The sequence below is a fragment of the Pteronotus mesoamericanus genome, unplaced genomic scaffold (genome assembly GCF_021234165.1).
Source record: "Pteronotus mesoamericanus isolate MK-2021 breed Mesoamerican mustached bat unplaced genomic scaffold, CSHL_Meso_final contig_41, whole genome shotgun sequence".
NCBI lineage: Eukaryota > Metazoa > Chordata > Mammalia > Chiroptera > Mormoopidae > Pteronotus > Pteronotus mesoamericanus.
The window spans coordinates 3789122-3806196 of record NW_026555152.1 but is presented as its reverse complement, the minus strand read 5'-3'; the positions used below and the strand labels follow the sequence as shown (position 1 = coordinate 3806196).

General features: G+C 42.9%; 1 protein-coding gene across 1 annotated transcript in view; it reads right to left on the bottom strand.

Moving 5' to 3' along the window:
- Window positions 1–17075, bottom strand: part of FLT1 (fms related receptor tyrosine kinase 1) — a 187773-nt gene that overhangs the window by 31292 nt on the left and 139406 nt on the right. Inside the window, exons 17-21 of the mRNA XM_054577121.1 lie at window positions 15304–15410; window positions 11048–11180; window positions 6107–6211; window positions 2751–2864; window positions 622–710 (exon numbers count right to left, since the gene is read on the bottom strand). Coding sequence (XP_054433096.1) covers window positions 622–710; window positions 2751–2864; window positions 6107–6211; window positions 11048–11180; window positions 15304–15410 — 548 coding nt within the window. The remainder of the gene's footprint in view (window positions 1–621; window positions 711–2750; window positions 2865–6106; window positions 6212–11047; window positions 11181–15303; window positions 15411–17075) is intronic.

Here is a 17075-nt window from a genome sequence, read left to right as displayed (position 1 = left end):
TAAACTTGGTTGGCCTTTAGGACTTGGACCCATGTATTCCTTTTATCACATAGCTTTATTTTAGTGGACAAGGCTGGTCCAGGGCGTGGGTAGGGGTGCGGGTGTGGGGGCGTGGGCGAAAGCGGAGTAGGAAGGAAAGAACATGTTTCCTCAGGACTCATCATTGGCCTCCTGTAGACTGTAAAGTCACTCAGCTGATTGAGTCCTTAATTTCTGTAATATAATGAATTGAGACAATTGCACTTGCTATCATCTTTTAAAAAAACAAGTGAATAAGTGATTTCTGTCTGTCCAGCATATCTGGGGGGAGAGAGGGAGACGGAGAAGAAGAGAGGCAGATAAAGTTATCAAGATGATTTTATGGGTATTTAGATAGATGGCTAGTAAATTTTAACCCCTAATTGTTACTGCATACACTGGGGCCAAATATTCTCTGTGCTGCCCATGGAAAAGAGTATGACATATTAGCATGGAAGGAATATTTTAAAAAGGAGAGAAAACCAGACATTGAATTTTAAGCTTAGTCATTAATGGAAAAATATAGGTTTCTCTTGCTTTATCCTGTTACAGCCTAAATGGAAAGTTATTGCTTTCTTAACCTCCAACCCCTAAATTCCTTACCTTGTTGAGAAAGAATAAGTCCCGTTTGCTCTTGAGATAGTTGGATAGATTTCCATATTTGCAATATTCAACAATCACCATCAGAGGCCCTGCAATCAAAACAACACCTGCTCAGACACACCAAGCCAGTCAGCCATTTCCAGCCTTCAGTGGGCCTTAGAAACCTTAAACCGACTTGCCTTTACATTAGTGGGGTCTAGGGATGCAACTTAGGGTGGAAACTGTTTTTCAATTAAAAAATACAAAAGGAATAGAAGACAATTGGGGGTTGGAGGTGGGGGAGAAGCAGAAAAAAGAGGAAAAAGAAAGAACTTTGAGGCGGGGAGGGTCCAAAACCAGGGCTCCTACCCCTAACTGCCAGCCATCTTCTCTGCTTGTTTGCAGGACCCTAATGAGTAGAGGGGCCTCAGGATATTGTCACACCAACCCCAGGATTGCCAAGCAGCAACTTCCTTCCATTGCTGAAAACAGGCTGTTTCTGTCCGGCCTGTCTCTCCCAGTCGCCTGGCCACTGGGATTGTCTGCCCAGCATTTGCCTTGGGGCTTGTAAGGAAGGCTGAAGCAGGGGCAGGCAAACTTTTTTGTAAAGGACCAGACCATAACTATTTTAGGCTTTGTAGGCCATAAAGCTCCTTGCTTACACTTTTGCAGTGTGAAAGCAGCCATAGTCAACAATACTACCAAATGAAAGACTGTTGCTGCAGTGAAACTTTATGAAAACATGAATTTGAATTTCATAGAATTCTCATATGACAAAATATTATTCTTTTGAGTTTTCCCCTCAACAATTTAAAATGGTCAAATTAAGCTCATAGGCTGGACCCATGGTTTGCCAACTCCTAGTTAAAAGAAAGCAAGAGAGTTAAGAAGGTAAAAAAAGAAAAAACTGAGCTGCAATGCAGGTCCCAAGTATGTGCTGCCCTGAGGGCTGCTTCTGCCTCATCAGGCCCCTGCGGTTCCTGGCCCATCGGCCACAGGCCCCTGGCTGGGCATGAGACCTGCCGCTAGAACAGCTTCGGGTTCTGGGCCAAAGCGTGTGCACCACGCAGTCACTCCCGCGGACTGCTGCCCTAGGGCACGCTGGGAGTGGCAGTTGCCAGGATTTTCTGAGCCTAAGGGAATTGGGCTCAAGGCTCACAATAGCGCTTCCAGGCTCAGGAGAGGCCGGTTCTGCTCAGAAGAGGGGTGTTCCGTCTCACCAGGACTTTGCTGGTTTAAGAGTGATGTGGAAAACCCTGACAGCACCTCATCATCCTTCCCAGTTACAGAACAGGAAGTTACTTCTACAGGCTGTATGTCTCCCCACCACCTAAGAGAACTCTCAGTGTCTTGGCTGCCTGCCTGGAGTCCAGCAATCCTTGCCCTCAGGAGGGGCTTCCCTCCTGAACCGGCTACAGGGAGCTCTGAGACACAGATGGAGGTGGGTTCTCTGATTAGCCCTGGTCAGTTTTGATGGCGACTTTGAAGGGGTCTGACCAGAGCCAGGGTAAATGAATAGAAAGAGCTTATAACTTGGCAATACTCAAGGATGATGAGAAGCAGGGGGGCTGTGTCTGCGTCCCTACGGCTCTAGTTCTGACCATCCCAGCACTTCACTTCTTTTTCTACCCACTGCCACTTCCAGCAGGTAGGTCTTCCCCAGCTATCCTTCACTTCTATCTTTATCAAGCTTAGGAAACATTTATATGTACAGGTACCTTACACCTTTCTTTCTGTCTCAAGCAGTGATCACAACCAAAGACTAACCTTGCCACAGGGGAGGGTAGAAAGGTGTTTAAGAACATTCATTCCTTTAGGTGAAGCTTCAAGGAATGTGCTACCTTCTATGCATTTACCTTAGCTCTGGTCACAGTCCCTCAAAATCACCATCAAATTTAAAATGCCCTCCACTCCACCTGGAGCCTGTGGAAGGTGATCTACGAGACAGTCCTTTAAATTAACCTTTAAATTAACTGTACAGGGAAGACATTTCCAGGATGGGACCCCCCTTTTATAAGTGGACAAACTGTTTCCTCTGGACCTATTGAAAGGCCGTTTTCTAGCAGGTGCGGAGGAAAACCGGTGGGGAGAAAGAGCTGCATGATGGAGACCTCTGCTTTTAGCAGGTGAACCGGGAGATGAAGCATTACCTCCTTGCTTGGTACAGGCTCCTAGCAGGTTCACTACATTCAGGTGGTGGCCAATGTGAGTCAAGATCTTGAGCTCCGTCATCAGAGCTTTGTACTCGCTGGCTGTGGCCCCCTCTGTGTGAGAAGCAAGGAAGAGTAAAGGCAACAAGACAATGAGACTTTCCGCCGGAGGTGGCATTCCTGCCCTCCATGTTTGTTGGTGCTCAGCCTGTTGCTTCGTTAACTTCCCCACATTCTGCAGAAAGGCCAAGTCCCCAGACTGTTTTCGTTACTCCCACCCTCCTGAGCCAACATCCTTTTGATTGCAGTAAGGCCCAGAGCAGTGGTGGGGTTAGTCACTGCACATTTCCTCTTTGTGGACCCAGTCCTGTTCAGCAATGTGCTGACTCAGGGCAGGGCACTTTGTGAAAGCGCCTTCCAGGCTTCCCTCCATCAGAACCTTCCAGGCAGGGATGTGGCCACAGCTCGCCTCTTTTTCTTAATTTTCCCCTCTTTGAGGAATTACAAAGAAAGAGCACAACAACCTGAAGGAGGGGAATGGCCATTTCTGTAAACATCTTTTCAATGTGTTATTCTCTCCCTATAACCTTTTCCTCTCTGGTGTCCACAAGGTTATCTCAAGTTGTGAGGATCCATAAGCATCTGACTTCAATTTCATTCTCAGAGATAAACAACATCAGTCTAAGAATTAGCAGAGCCTAAGTTAAGTTCGTTCTGTTTTTATTGGTTAATTTCTAAGGCATTTAAATGTTTTGTTATTTTTAGAAATAAAAAGGTCATATAATCTTGCTGTAAAATATTTCAATGGTAAGATGTATATAAGGTAAAAAGTGAAAGCCAGTCCAGCCCACTTAAATTTTTAGCAGTAACCACTGTTAATCTTTTGGAATTTCAGACCTTTGTATGCTTTTATAAATACATAAACACACACACACACACACACACACACACACACACACACTTAAAAATATTTAAAATTTGCCTTTCCTCCTTCTTAATATGTCAGAGGCTTTTTCCATTCTTTTTAATTGGTTTGTGGCACTTCTAACATTTAGTCTATCTATAGTTATTGGGGTTTTTTTGTTTTGTTTTGTTTTTTGCTATTACAAACAATGCTGTAATAGATAGCCTGTGTTAATCTTTGTACACATTTTTACTTTGTACACATAATATTTTGTGCAAGTATTTCTGTAAGATGGTCCTGGAATGGGTTGAAGGGTATGCATTTAACATTGTGGTAGATACTGACATGTATTTCATAAGCATAAATCATTTTTAATAATAATTAGATAAACTTTGGAAGCCCCCCAGTGAAGTTGGGATTGGCTCACAGAAAACGCTTAACAAATATTTGTTAGATAAATAAACAACATCACTACTCTTCTCATTTCAGACATGGGCATAATGCCCCCAAAAGGTTAAAGATTTCACTCAAGGGCATTTTGAAAGACCTTCTGACTCATGACCTTTGTTTGACATTCTGCCTTTTCAGTTTCTCCTAGAAACAGATGGCCAGCCAATTTAAAAACAAGAGAGCTGAATGAAAATAGTTTTAGGAATTTTGTGTAGTGGATGATTTGGCAATCTTTTTCAACTAAAGCTGATGGCTTAAAAAAGGTAACCATTTATAAAGATATTATACATACTAGTTCTATATTACATAGATTCTTCAGGCCTTTAAAAAAAAAATCTCAGGTCAGAATTTCCCTCCTCAAACTCACACCGCCTCCATGCATTTATTTATACCCCTTTAGCACAGCCTACTCACCTTCCTCAGAGACAGAGTGTGGTCGTAAGCAGGGAAATGGACCAGCTGAGGAGGCAGATGCTTCCAGATTTAATTTCAGTGTATTTCAGGGTTGGATACTAGATTGTCTCCAGAACTCAGGTCAGGATTATTCTCAGGGTTTTGGAGCAATGGGCAATTCCAGGATGCGTTGCTCTCAAAGTTAAAGACTTGCACTTGAACACTTAGGTCTACAATGGGGAGCTGTGTAGCCTTGCAGAGACTATTTAACCTTTCTGGGCCATATCTCTTCATCTGCAAACTGGGATAACAATATCTATCTCACAATAATACCTACCATAAGAAACATGGCAATTTCAAGTGGTTCAACCTAATACATAAAAGTACCTAGTCTGGGGCTTTCTCACATAGAAGACATGTTGATGCCTCTTTTCTTCAGAATCTGGGGTGGCGGGAAGGGTGGGGTGCTGGAATGTTGGTTTCCTCATAGAAATCCTTCCATCGCCTGGGCCGTCCACCTCAAACAAAAGTATGGACTTGTGGATGCAAAACCCCTTTCTTTTTTGGCTACTTTCAGAGTAGAACTGTCAGGTTCTTTGCAGAGTTTTATCAAAGCTTTTCTTTGCAAAGGATAGCCTTTTGAGGTGGAAAATATCATGACATGATACTTTGGCAGTGATGGTGTCAGGGCAGGAAAAAGATGAAAAGCTTTGAGGTTTCCCGAGGCCAACGGCCCTTTTCCTCCTGGAGATTGTGCCAGGCACCTGCTCTGCTGGGTGCATCGCTTCCAGTGCCTCTGAAGCCCCTGGTGGTACCTTGGAGACTTGGTGAGCTGAAAACTGCCCTTTGGGTTTTCAGTCTTGTTTCTTTTTGGGGACTTTAAAATGCATTGAAGTACCATGAAAATTCCATCATAAATGAGGAAATGATTTACTTTCTAAACTTCAAAGGACCCATGAGTCTTTGATTTGTTTGGTTTACGTAATTTTCACTTTCAGTCTGTCTTGTGGCAGCGGCTGTATATGCCTTTGGATCTGGCTCTACCTGCCAGTACGTCACAGAGTGGTAGTATCTTTCCACATTAGAAAGATAATTAGTTGTTGTTGTTATTAATTTCTAAAGAGAAGACGTTTTATGGTAGGGACTTAAGAGTATAAAATAGTTTAGGGTTTTGATCAGTTCAGTTGTTTTAGTTTCATAGTTTTACTTTAGAGCTAGGCCAAGCCTCAGCTAAGCCTTTAGGATCTATGATGTACAGTTAAGTTTCCATTATAATGTCATAGTGGGTCATTTCAAAACTTTGAACCTGTGGTTATCATGGGCTTAAGTTCCTGATAGTCTAGAGTCTGAGATGTGTTAGAAGAACTATCTTTGAGGTGACAGAAATCATTTTCCAATGAACCATCTTGATTGTTTCATTACCAAGGTTTATTATGAAATCTCGCTGGCCTAATCTTAGACTCCTGAAGTAAAGGGGCTCCCAGCAGTAGAAGGAAGTTATGTGACCAGAGCAGAAATAGCTTGAATCTGTTTCTAGGCCACATCCAACTTATATCAACATGTAGGGAATGTGATGGGTCAGTTGAAAGCCAAATTACAGTGTCCTTACCTTTCAGCATTTTTACAGCCACAGTCCGGCATGTGGGTGATTTCTTAATACCAAATGCAGATGCTTGTACCACTTTTCCAAAAGCCCCTCTTCCAAGTGATTTGCCTACAATGAAAAGAATACATACTGAATTGTATGCCAAGCCAGTAGGGTGAGTTTAAGTTTTTTTTCAGGAACGAAGTGCCATTTTTCCTATGCGTGTATGTGAGGCATGTGACTTTAAATGGAATCTCCAATGAACTGACCCCAAAAGAATCAAAGTAAGAGAGACACATTTCTGAAGTATCTTCTTTCCAGCTCTTTGCTGTGTATCTGTGGTGCCCTCATTCTTCACAGCTGTGCTTGGCCCCTAGAAGGCCTTTGGTGTAAGTGGATGGCCAGTTTCCTATCTACAAAATCCTCCTGGAAGGGGGAGGCCACCAAATCCTGGGTAGTCTCTTCCATTGCTTAATGACATTATTAACCAGAATATTTCCCTGTGTTTAGCGTAGGCCCATTTTTTTTTTTTTTCTGCCACTTCAGGTCATTTCTTTTGACCTATTTTCATCAGAAAGAGAGAAATTGAGAGCGGTAGTTATTGCTATTGGTTATAACAATGCTTCATAGATTAAAAAAAAAACCACTGAGTCATTTCTTTGACTTTCTTGCCAGGCAAAATAGCCCCAGTATTTCTACCATGTCTTCACATGATTATTATAAATCTTCATGGTTCAGCACATCAGTCTATCAACCACCAGTAGTAATTTGTTTCAACTATAGAGGGGCGGTTGCCAAATGCCATAACAAACAAGGTTCCTTTCACGGTACCCGTTATGTAATGCTCCAACTATTCACACGTTTCTTTCCTCACTCTTGCATGAGGCGACTTGACTGAGAGGAGCAATGATCATATCTGAAACTTCCCAGAACCTAGCCCAGTGCCTGGTGCATAGAAGTGCCCATGAGATAGAGACCTTGAGAGTGATGCTCTGTGAGGAGGGCATCCCCTGGAAAACCTTAGCTACCTTTTATGACAAAGTCCCCTGGGACTTCCTTTTGGATCATCAGGAGATAGGGAGTTAAGTGAAACCTAGAGAAATAGTTCACCTCAAGCATGATATGGCAAAATGAGTGAGTCAAAGAAGTCATTCTTTTAGGTCCTTGTCGGGGAAAAAACCCAACAAAATGCCTCTGGTGAAAAGTTAAGTCCTGGTAGTAATGAGTGGTGATTTAACACAGCACCTGCTCTCCCAACCAAGTCCTCTTTCTCAAACTGTTCTGATAATAAGCCCTCAGTTAGTTAGCCATCTTTCCTCCTTCCCTCCCTCCTTCATGCTCCAATCCCTTCCCCCAAAGGACATTGGTTTTTTAAAGATTTTTGCAAAGTTTGTAATGAAGCTTTCTGCTGCTTCATCATATTAGAATCTTTATACTTTTATTGCACAATTACTAAGTAACAAAGATGTCTTTACCCTGTCTCTGTTTAGGATCTTCCATTATCAAGCACCCTAGGCATCCGGATAGGACATGTGAAGAGTTCAGTTACCAAGGCAGTCATATGAGCCTCTTTATGGCAGTCTCTGCATCTACCTCTTGGGATGCACTCAGGAAGGAAACACTGGTGAGATCACATGCTTTTCCTCTGGTCACACCTGCACCTGTAGTGACTGACAAGGATTCTACCCAGAGCACACGTCATGGGCCAGGATGTAGTCAGTGCTTACTTCTTCAGATAAATTGTCCAAGATACAGAACAACAGAAGGACTGTTAGTTTACAGAGAAGAGGCTCTAGAAGTGGAGATCATGTATGGGAAAAGCACTGGCAGATTTCTTCTCCAGACTTGTAAATATTGCTGCATTTGGTCGTAGGCATATTCCTTGCTTTTTTAGGGTAAAAGAACAATATTTACCTTTAGGAGTGCTTTCCTTCTATCCTCTAATATGAAAAGTGTCCTGAGCCCGGGAAATAGTAAGACAACCTCTGTCTCAGGACACCTCCCCACACACTGCAGACTCTTGCTTGTTTGGGGCAGATGGAATCCTTTTCTTCACACACTTCAGCCCCCCATGTACTCCTTTTGTAGCCATCAGGAGACACTTCGTTTTAACCAGTATTTGGGGACTTTGTTTCAATCAGTGAGAATCATTTCATTTTCACTTGGCTTCCTTCAGTCTTTCCTTTATTCTCTTGGAAGCTGACTGCTGCCTCACAAAACAGCATGAAGCCATTATGGGCTGTTTAATCATCTGACGCACTGGAATCCTTCAGCAGACCCACAGTGCCAGTTTCAATGGAGCCCAGTCACACTGGACCTGACCTTGCCTGATCGTCCTTTTCACTTGAAGTCTTCCTTGGTGTTACTCAAGTGCCACTAGCTAGTTTGGATAAGGGTTAAGTCATTTTCATACAATGAAAGGATATTGGAATTTCTTCCAAGAATGACTGGCCAGGGTCCCTGGGATGATCTGGGGACAGGTCATAGCAGCATGGGGCTCAGCTCTTCTCTGGCATCCAGGGCCGGCCTTACAAGAGGCAGCATCGGCCCAGGCATCATCCACCTGCCAAATTCCAGACTCCCTGTGTTGTTTCCCATATTTGCTAATTCTGACTTTATTTTCCAATAGAAAGGGGCAGTGTCAGACATTTATAAATTTATAGGAAAGGAATTCTCTCTGAGGCTGAGTGAGGAATCACTACCAAAATAGATTTTTTTGGTCACTGGATTTCAGGAATTTCAATGGTAGCAACACCTTCGACCTAAGCTCCAACTGTATCGATCTGTCAGGTATTGTAATTTCTGACTTCTCTCCCCAGGGCTGATACTAACCCACAGAATGCAGACAGCTGAGATCAGAACAGCTTGGCCTGTGCATTTCTCTGCATTTATAACTCTACTGTACTCTGTCTATCAAACCTGCCTTTTCTCCCCTTCTGTCCAGACATAATCTTGGTTACTCTCACTTGCCAGACTGCTTCAGATTTCTTTGTCATTTATTTGGCTTAAAAAAACAAACAGATCTTGGGCCTCTTTGTTCCCAAGTTAGTTAGAGGAGCATTTCTCTGGCCCTTGCAGTCACACTCTGCATTGAAGGCTGTTAGCTGACTTGCTACACCTCCTCTCACCCATCAAAGACACTCACATGTACATTAGCCAAATTATAGCATCTGACAACTCTGGGAAGGAAAAGAACCATGAGAAAGCTCTTCAACAAGGAGAATCTCCTAAAATGGGATTATCTAAACCCACAGAGCTCCAGGGGAACTCTGGTAGACAGACTAGCAATCTCCCTGGATGTATTCTGGATCACAATGACAGTAGGCCAAAGAATAAAGAAATGGGACAGAAAGCTCATGTGTCCTATGCTGGAAGGAGCCTATTTGATTGTGACTAATAACTCTGGAAAGCAATGTGGCCTGAGAATGGCTTATGGTTGTGGGAAAATTATCCCATGTTCTGTGCCAAGGTCGCTGAAGGGGCTTGGATAGCTGCCACATAATTTAGGCTTGCAGAAGGAACTCATCTAGTGTGCCACCTGCCCTTAACTACTCTAAATTTGGTTCATTTTTTTTTTCCTGTCAGCAGCCATTAATGGCTTTTGTCTGTCTCTCCAGCTTTTTACTGATTTCTAATTTTCGTCTCCAAGCCAAACAGAACATACTCTTGGGGACCAAGTACTCTTTCTCACGCAGGAAGAAACATAAGTGGAATCATTTCAAGGCCCAAGAGAATGAGAAGAGCTACTTCTTCCTATATGTCACCTCACACCTCCACCTCCATACAGTCCGTGGGAGGGAGGAGGGAGAAAGAGGGGGCCATGCCACTGAACTTGGAACAACAGGCTCTTTACACTGAGTGACAAGCTCTGGGAACACTGGATGCATGATCTATTTTCTTAGATCCAGCTACTAATGACTCTGGCATGCATAGGAGTGAGTGGAAAACTTTCAGAAGCCACAATCCAAATATTTTTAGCGGGAGTAATTGAGGCTCCCATTGTTTTGTAGCAGCTGGGCTGGAGATTAATTTGCACTGTGGTGCCCAAGCTGGAGCAACTTGGGGGTAAGCTGAGGGAAAGCACATTTGCCGGTGTTTATAGCATCTGTGTTACCTGGAAAACAATAGTTCTTGCACTTCAAAAGTGAAATTTAGCCCTGGCCAGGTGGCTTAGTTGGCTGGATTGTTGTCCTATACACCAAAAGGCTGCAGTTCTGATTCCTGTCAGGGCACATAACTAGGTTGTGGGTTTGATCCGTGGTTGGACACATGGGGGAGGCAACTGATTGATGTTTCTCTCTCTCTCTTAATTCCTTTCTCTCTCAAATCAATAAAAACATATCCTCAGATGAGGGTTAAAAAAAAAAAAGAGTTGCCTGACATATACTCAAATTGGGGGGTGGGCAGGTCTTTTTTTTTTTTTTTTTTGTTAAAGAACCTTAAATGAACCCATAGGACCTGCAAAGTTTGTAAGTGGTGGGTTTGTGCTGAGTGGTTTGGATCCACAGTCTTGAAGAGTACCAACTCTTTTACCACATGTTTGATTTTATTATTCCTCATCATCCTGAATTGTGTTCCAGGTCATAAGTTTCTAACTCCTCAAAAATGTCTTTATTTAAAAGTGCCTATACTTGTAAAGCTCTTGGTGGAACTAACTTCTCCTTTCTTTTCACTCATCTATTTTTATAGTGATCCCCCTAGCAAGAAGAGATTCAAACACCTTTGTGTCTGCTGCTCAGAAAAGGTACTTGATAACTGTTGAAAGAACACAAAGGTGCCCCTTGTCCCCTGAACTGTCCTCTCAGCATTCTCATAGAGTCGTATGCCTCTGTGTCCATCTCCCTTGCTAGGTTGTGAACAGCCGGAGGGGATAATCCCGAGTCTAGTCTACTTTTGCATCCCTCAACACAATCTTTTGCATGTAGTAGGCGCTCAGTATGGGTTTAGGAATCTGTTGAATGTTACCCAGTTTAAGTCTCTCGCGAGCAAACTCCCACTTGCTGGCATCATACGGGAGGCGCTCACACTGCTCATCCAGGGGAACTTCGTCTGGGTCCATTATAATTGACAAGTAGTCAGTCTTTATTTCAGAAGAAGACTGAAAAATGAAAAGATCTCAAGGTCATCAACAAGGAAACAACTTTGAAATCCCCCAATATCCAATTTAAAACAATACTCGGCAATATCTGTTGCTATTTTTGTTCATTTGGTTAAAACCATATGGTCGAGTACAGAAAGTACCCCTCAGCATACACATATGCACATCACACCTGGGTGTGTGAAGTCTATTAAACAACGCATACTGTTCCCACCCTGCATTTCTGTAGTACTATCTCAGATAAAATGCACTCAGCTTCTCCAGCAACCTTATTGTTTGTTCTTAAAGAATTAGCACATGATTAGCCTAGTTCTCTAAAAAATGCAAAGCATTTTTATGAAATCATTCCAAACAATGACTAAAAATGAGTTTCCATGGCCATTCTGTGTAAGCAGGAATATACATTACAGCTGGACTGACAGCAGGGTTCATGTTAGTGGCTTTTCTACATTTGCAAGAAAGGCCAAAGGTGGGAAGGTAAGCCCAGGGTGCTTCCTTGGGACAGTCTAAAGGCACGTTTCATATGAACTGTTTAAATATACTCAGAAGGCCTGGCCCTTAGTTATTACAGCTGCCTGTAAAGACTATAAGGTCCATTAGTGAGACTGGAATAAGATTTACCTTCAGTAAGAAATAGAAGTTGATTATTTCAAATACCAAGGAGTAAGGCTTACACACAACAACATTCATTCCAAGTTCCTTGGAACATTGGTAGGATGTCAAGTGAATAAGGTGCACCTCTGACTTCAGGTGCATGTTTTATCTTGGTAATGCAAATGAAGCCCAGAAAATACCCTTTATTTCAGATCATAACTGGATTTACATTTAGTGTCTTGGATTCACATCCATGGGTGTGTATTTCCTTTTAGTTAATTGTAGAATTGACTGCCTTTCTGTGGGCAGCACAGAAAGGAAGTATGCTTTCCCATATAAGGTGAGTCTTGATAACGTTTGCCAGAGTTATGTAAACTTCATTTAAATGAGTTTTAGGGCCCTTCCTTTCAGGGCCTCTCCCTCAACCAGATCAGAGTTCAGCAGAGAAGACAACCCCTCCACATACCCCATTTCCCACTCACCCACCCACCCACATTCTTCAGCCCTTACTCACCCTGTTCTGGGCTGTCACCGCTCAGCTCATCCATCACTTGCAATCAGTCTCTTTCTCACAAAAATTATCACTAAAATGTGTGACAAATAGCTCAAGGCAGAAAGATTTGCCTGGCCCCACAAAGAGCGGATAATGGAGGAAGATCTGGAGCATGTTTGTCACAAAGTGCACTTGCCACTGGGGTTTGACTGCAAAGGCCCAGCCTGTCAGACACAGTGCACGTCTGTAAGACTGTGGAGTATAATTCCCTGTGCCAGGGCATGGGGGTTCATTAGACAAGCTGAGCGAGTAGGGTTATGACTGAACTTCTCAATGTCCAGTATAGCCAAGGCTATGAGAGGCAACCTCCAGTCTCCAGAGAGCATAGGATTGCTGAGCCTGGCAGGGACATCTTGGGTTCTGCAGGGTGCTAGGGGAGGTTGGCAGTGGCATTGATAGAGGCCAGGGGACAGTCAATGGAAGACAATCTCCTCATGTGGCACCTGTGAAATTTTATGGTTTATCTCAATAAGGCTGATGAGAAGAGACATTCAAAAAGAGTTAGGGGTTTGAGGAGAGTGGTAGTAGAATCTTAGTTGAGACATATTTACTCCTTTAATCAACATTAACAATGAACAGCCACTAGGTGCTTGGCATGAAAATTGCTCAGCTCAGCTTGCCAGTGCCCAGGCCTTGAGGTTGACTGCCTGGATTTGAATCACAGCTGGATTTCTGACCAGCACATTACAATGGGAAAATGGCTTAACCTTTCTAAGCCTAGTATCCTTATCTGTAAAATGCTGATAATGATGGTACATATCTCATAGGGTTGTGAATATCAAATGAAATAATCCATGTAAAGCTGTTAAGCATCAATAAATGTTGGCTCATAATTATAATACTGGCTTATACCAGGCTGGGATAAAAAGATAAAGTAGGCTTTATCAGTGAGGAATTTACAATGCGGTTAGAGAAACCCCATGGAGATTGTTTTCTATGCCTTTTTTCCTCTTTGCCTCCCACAACCAATCACTTGGCAGGTTTCATAGGCCTTCTATCACTTGCTCTCATCCTTTCTTATTGACATCGAAATGGCATTTTTAGAATACAGGAGACACACTCAATTTAGTCTCAATTTGCCTTTCTAGTTTCATTTCAACTCTGCTCCTACAGGCAAAGTCACTGGACTTCCTCCCTCATCTGGGGAGTGGGAAGGAGAAATGGGGCTGTGTTTTTCTGTTTCTTTCCTTCTAGCCACAGCCTTCAAAGTCTGCCTCTAAGCTTTGCTTTCCCTGAAGTGTTTTCTCCCGCTCTCCTCCTTTGAACTCCTATGGTCATTGTACTCCCCCCTACAGATTTGGCGAGTTTTTCTTTTGTTAGATCTCTTTTTCCAATACAATGTATCTCCACTTTCAAATGCTATTGTTTGGTCTGTTTCCTTCTAAAGTAGTGGCCTGAAATGTCCTGTTTCAAAACCAGTCACTCCACATAGCAAAAGCCTAGTATTATGCAGTCAATGTAGAGGATGGCTGCTGGCCTTGCTTCTCAAATTAACACTATAAAGTACACAGTATTGGTTTTGAATATCCAGTTTAAGGTCAAACAACTTGGCTTCAAACCTCAGCTCCAACTCTAATTAGCGATGTGACTTTGGACAAGTTACTTTAATTCCCCGAGCCTCTGTTTCCTTCTCTATAAAGTGGTAATAATAATATATTTACCTCTGCAATTTTTGAATGATTAACTGAGACACTACATAAAAAGCTTCCCACAAGCTTGGTACATTACTAAGGGCTGTCAAATTTTTAGACATTGAGTGGGCTTCTTTGACACTCTTTGCTTTCTTGAATTTACCTCCTAAATATCTCTGACTCTAATCATTTAGACTAAGCTGCCATCATCTCTTACTTGGACTATACTGTAAAGTCTTCCACTAGGTGCCTCTCTAGTCACTCTTGCCCTCTGGTCCATTCTCCTCACAGCAGCCAAAATCATCATTGCAGACACAAATCTCTCACACTTGATAACCACCTACCTTTGTTTCACAACCCTCCTCCCTGCTCCAAGGCTTCCTATTACTTCTAGAATACAGGCTAAACTCCTTACCATAGCCTAAAGCCCTGCCTGGTCAGGCATTGCGGTCTTTCCTGTCCTCCCCTGCCACACACACTTTATGCCTTGTTTCCGCCACTGCAACCATACTGGCCTTTTGTCAGCCGCTCATTGTCATGGTGTCCCTCTGCCCTGCCCCTGCCTCATACACACTTCTCTCTGCCTGGAATATTTTCCCTCCTTCTTTGCCAGACTACTCCCTGGCCGCTCCCCACCCACAGTGCATATTGCAGTCAACTCACTCCAGTTACACTTTGCATGTGTCTGTGTACTTGATTAAAGTGCCAGACTGTACACAGTAGCATTTGCTCTACACTGTCATCAGAGAGCCTCATGGGGCCTGGCACTCTGCATAGAGCTGGCACACGGTTAATAGTTGAGGCGTAAATGAAAGAATTAGTGTTGGCTCTTTCCCCACTGAACTTCAGAGAAGCAAGTCGTGCTATAGGCCATATTATAGAAATTTGATATTTCGAATTCCAACCTGAACCTCACACTTTAAAGAACGGCACTTTATCATAGCAGTGTATGTCTTTGTTTCTGTGTTATGAGAGACAAGTGAGAGTCGGGTCTTTGTTCTGCTTTGTTCTTTTTGTTTCTTAGCAGAGAATAAGGTTATGAAAATTAAGGCTTCATGGGTCTCATGCTGAATTTACCTTAAAGACTTTATTACATATTTTTATATAAAAAATGTCCTTTCTGTTCCTGGGAAATAGTCACCTGTCCATTGCTCTAGCTTTTCCCTTTGAATGCGCCACTTTATGGTTGAGAGACATTTTTATGATTCATTTTCCAGTGTTCACCAGGTCAGAGGTAAAGGGAAGAAAAGGTCTACCATTTATTTAGTGCCTGTTCCAGACATCAGATGAGCATTCTAGAATACTATGTAAAAAGGAGCATAGAACTTCTCTGAAATGTCCTTACCCTTTTCAGTTTTCGGATAAAGAGAGTTAATAGGAGCCAGAAGAGGGTTGCAGCCACACACGTGCACGTCAGAGTGATTAGCTCCAGATTTGACTTGTCTGAGGTTCCTGGAAAGACAAAGACACCAAGATGCTGCTAAACAGCGACTCTCAAGCTCAGGGCCTTTGTGATTTTGTAGAAGAGGTCCAGTGCCCCTAAAAGGTTCATCGTGGTGAGCGCCGTCTGCTGGAGCAAGAGTTAGTGTCTGGGATAGATCTTCCCTTCCATTCTGATTCAGGCAGGGTCCATGATATTATCATAATAAATTCCCAAACTGAATTAAAATCCTTCCAGAAATGTTGCTGTTGAGTTTGTAAACTCCATAATCTCAGACATAGCTAATTAAAAATCCGAGGAGAAATTAAAAATGGGGGAAAAATAATGGCAGGAACAAAAGCCCATTAAAGTGCTAAATCTGGAATATGTTAAATCTCCCTAATGGGTTTTAGAGGAAATTCTAAAGAAAAAGAAAAATATTACATAAAAGGGCTCCTTTGGGACTCACAAAATTCTTCAAAGTAGATGTAAAAATAAAAATAAAACTCAAGGCCTGTCACAGTTGCCTGCTCAACTCCTTTTGGAACAGCCAGGCCAACTCACTCACCTCACCTCCCTGCGGCTACAGCTCTGTTTCTGATATTTTCAGCAGTCAGCCTGCAGGGGCTGAGGTGAGAAGAGGTAACTGCCTGAGTAGGATTCTTCCCAATCACCTCATTTCTCAGAATCACAGAGATCAAAAGCTGAGTACTGTTCTCCCATGACCACAAAAGAAAAGGCCCAAAGCAGTCACCAGAAGCCTCCAGAGAGAAAACTCTGATTTGTAAAGGAAGGCCCCGGGGGGCCAGGATAGTGGTTCCCTACTTATTGCCTCCAGGGGACAATTTCCCAGGAATTTCTAAAGTAATACCTGTATCCTTCAACTTCATTAAGAGGAGTTAGAGGCTTAGTATTGTTAGTCCAAGACTAAGTGGAACTTGCTCATTTTAGAAATGATGATGTGGATGGTGTCACTTATTGAGCACTTATGTACCACGCCCTCATAAACACACTATGAAGTAGGTGGCAATAACATCCCCATTTCCTAGATGAATATGTCGTCTCATTGGCTCTTTGTTTCAATTCAACAAAGTTTTAGGCTGGAGGAGACAGGAAGATGACGAAGGGAGAGCTGTCCCTCTCAAAGCGCTCTCTCACAAACTGAACCCAGAGACTTAAGGCAAATACAAAGGCATTAGAAAGAGTATCTGAGGTTGAGGGAATCTAACGCTGTTCGGAAGAGGTGACATTTGAAGTGGACTTGCCCTAAGGAGATGAAGACAGAAGAGGGCATCATAAGGCAGAGGGAACAAACAGTATGAGTTAGGACCCAGAATTGGGAAATGATAGCGCAGTGATGGCAGTATAATGTAAGACCTAGGATAGGACCAGACCTCAGTTTGAACATCTGTGTGAAGGTTCTCTGCCCTGAATAATAGCAAATATGCAAGTTAGAAACCTGACCCTCTTCCTTCTTCTCTCCTATACATTCAGCCACCAAGGATATCTGCTTCCTGTAGGCCATACTTTCTGCAGTGTATCTTTTAGCCACATGTTCTCTCCATCCAGTCCATCACAAGGTTCTGCCCATTCTACTTCCATGGCTCATGAAGTTAGTACCTCCTGTTCTTCCTCACAATCACTGCCTAAAGCAAGGCCTCATCAGCTCTCACCTGGACCCTGCCTTAGTTTCTTAA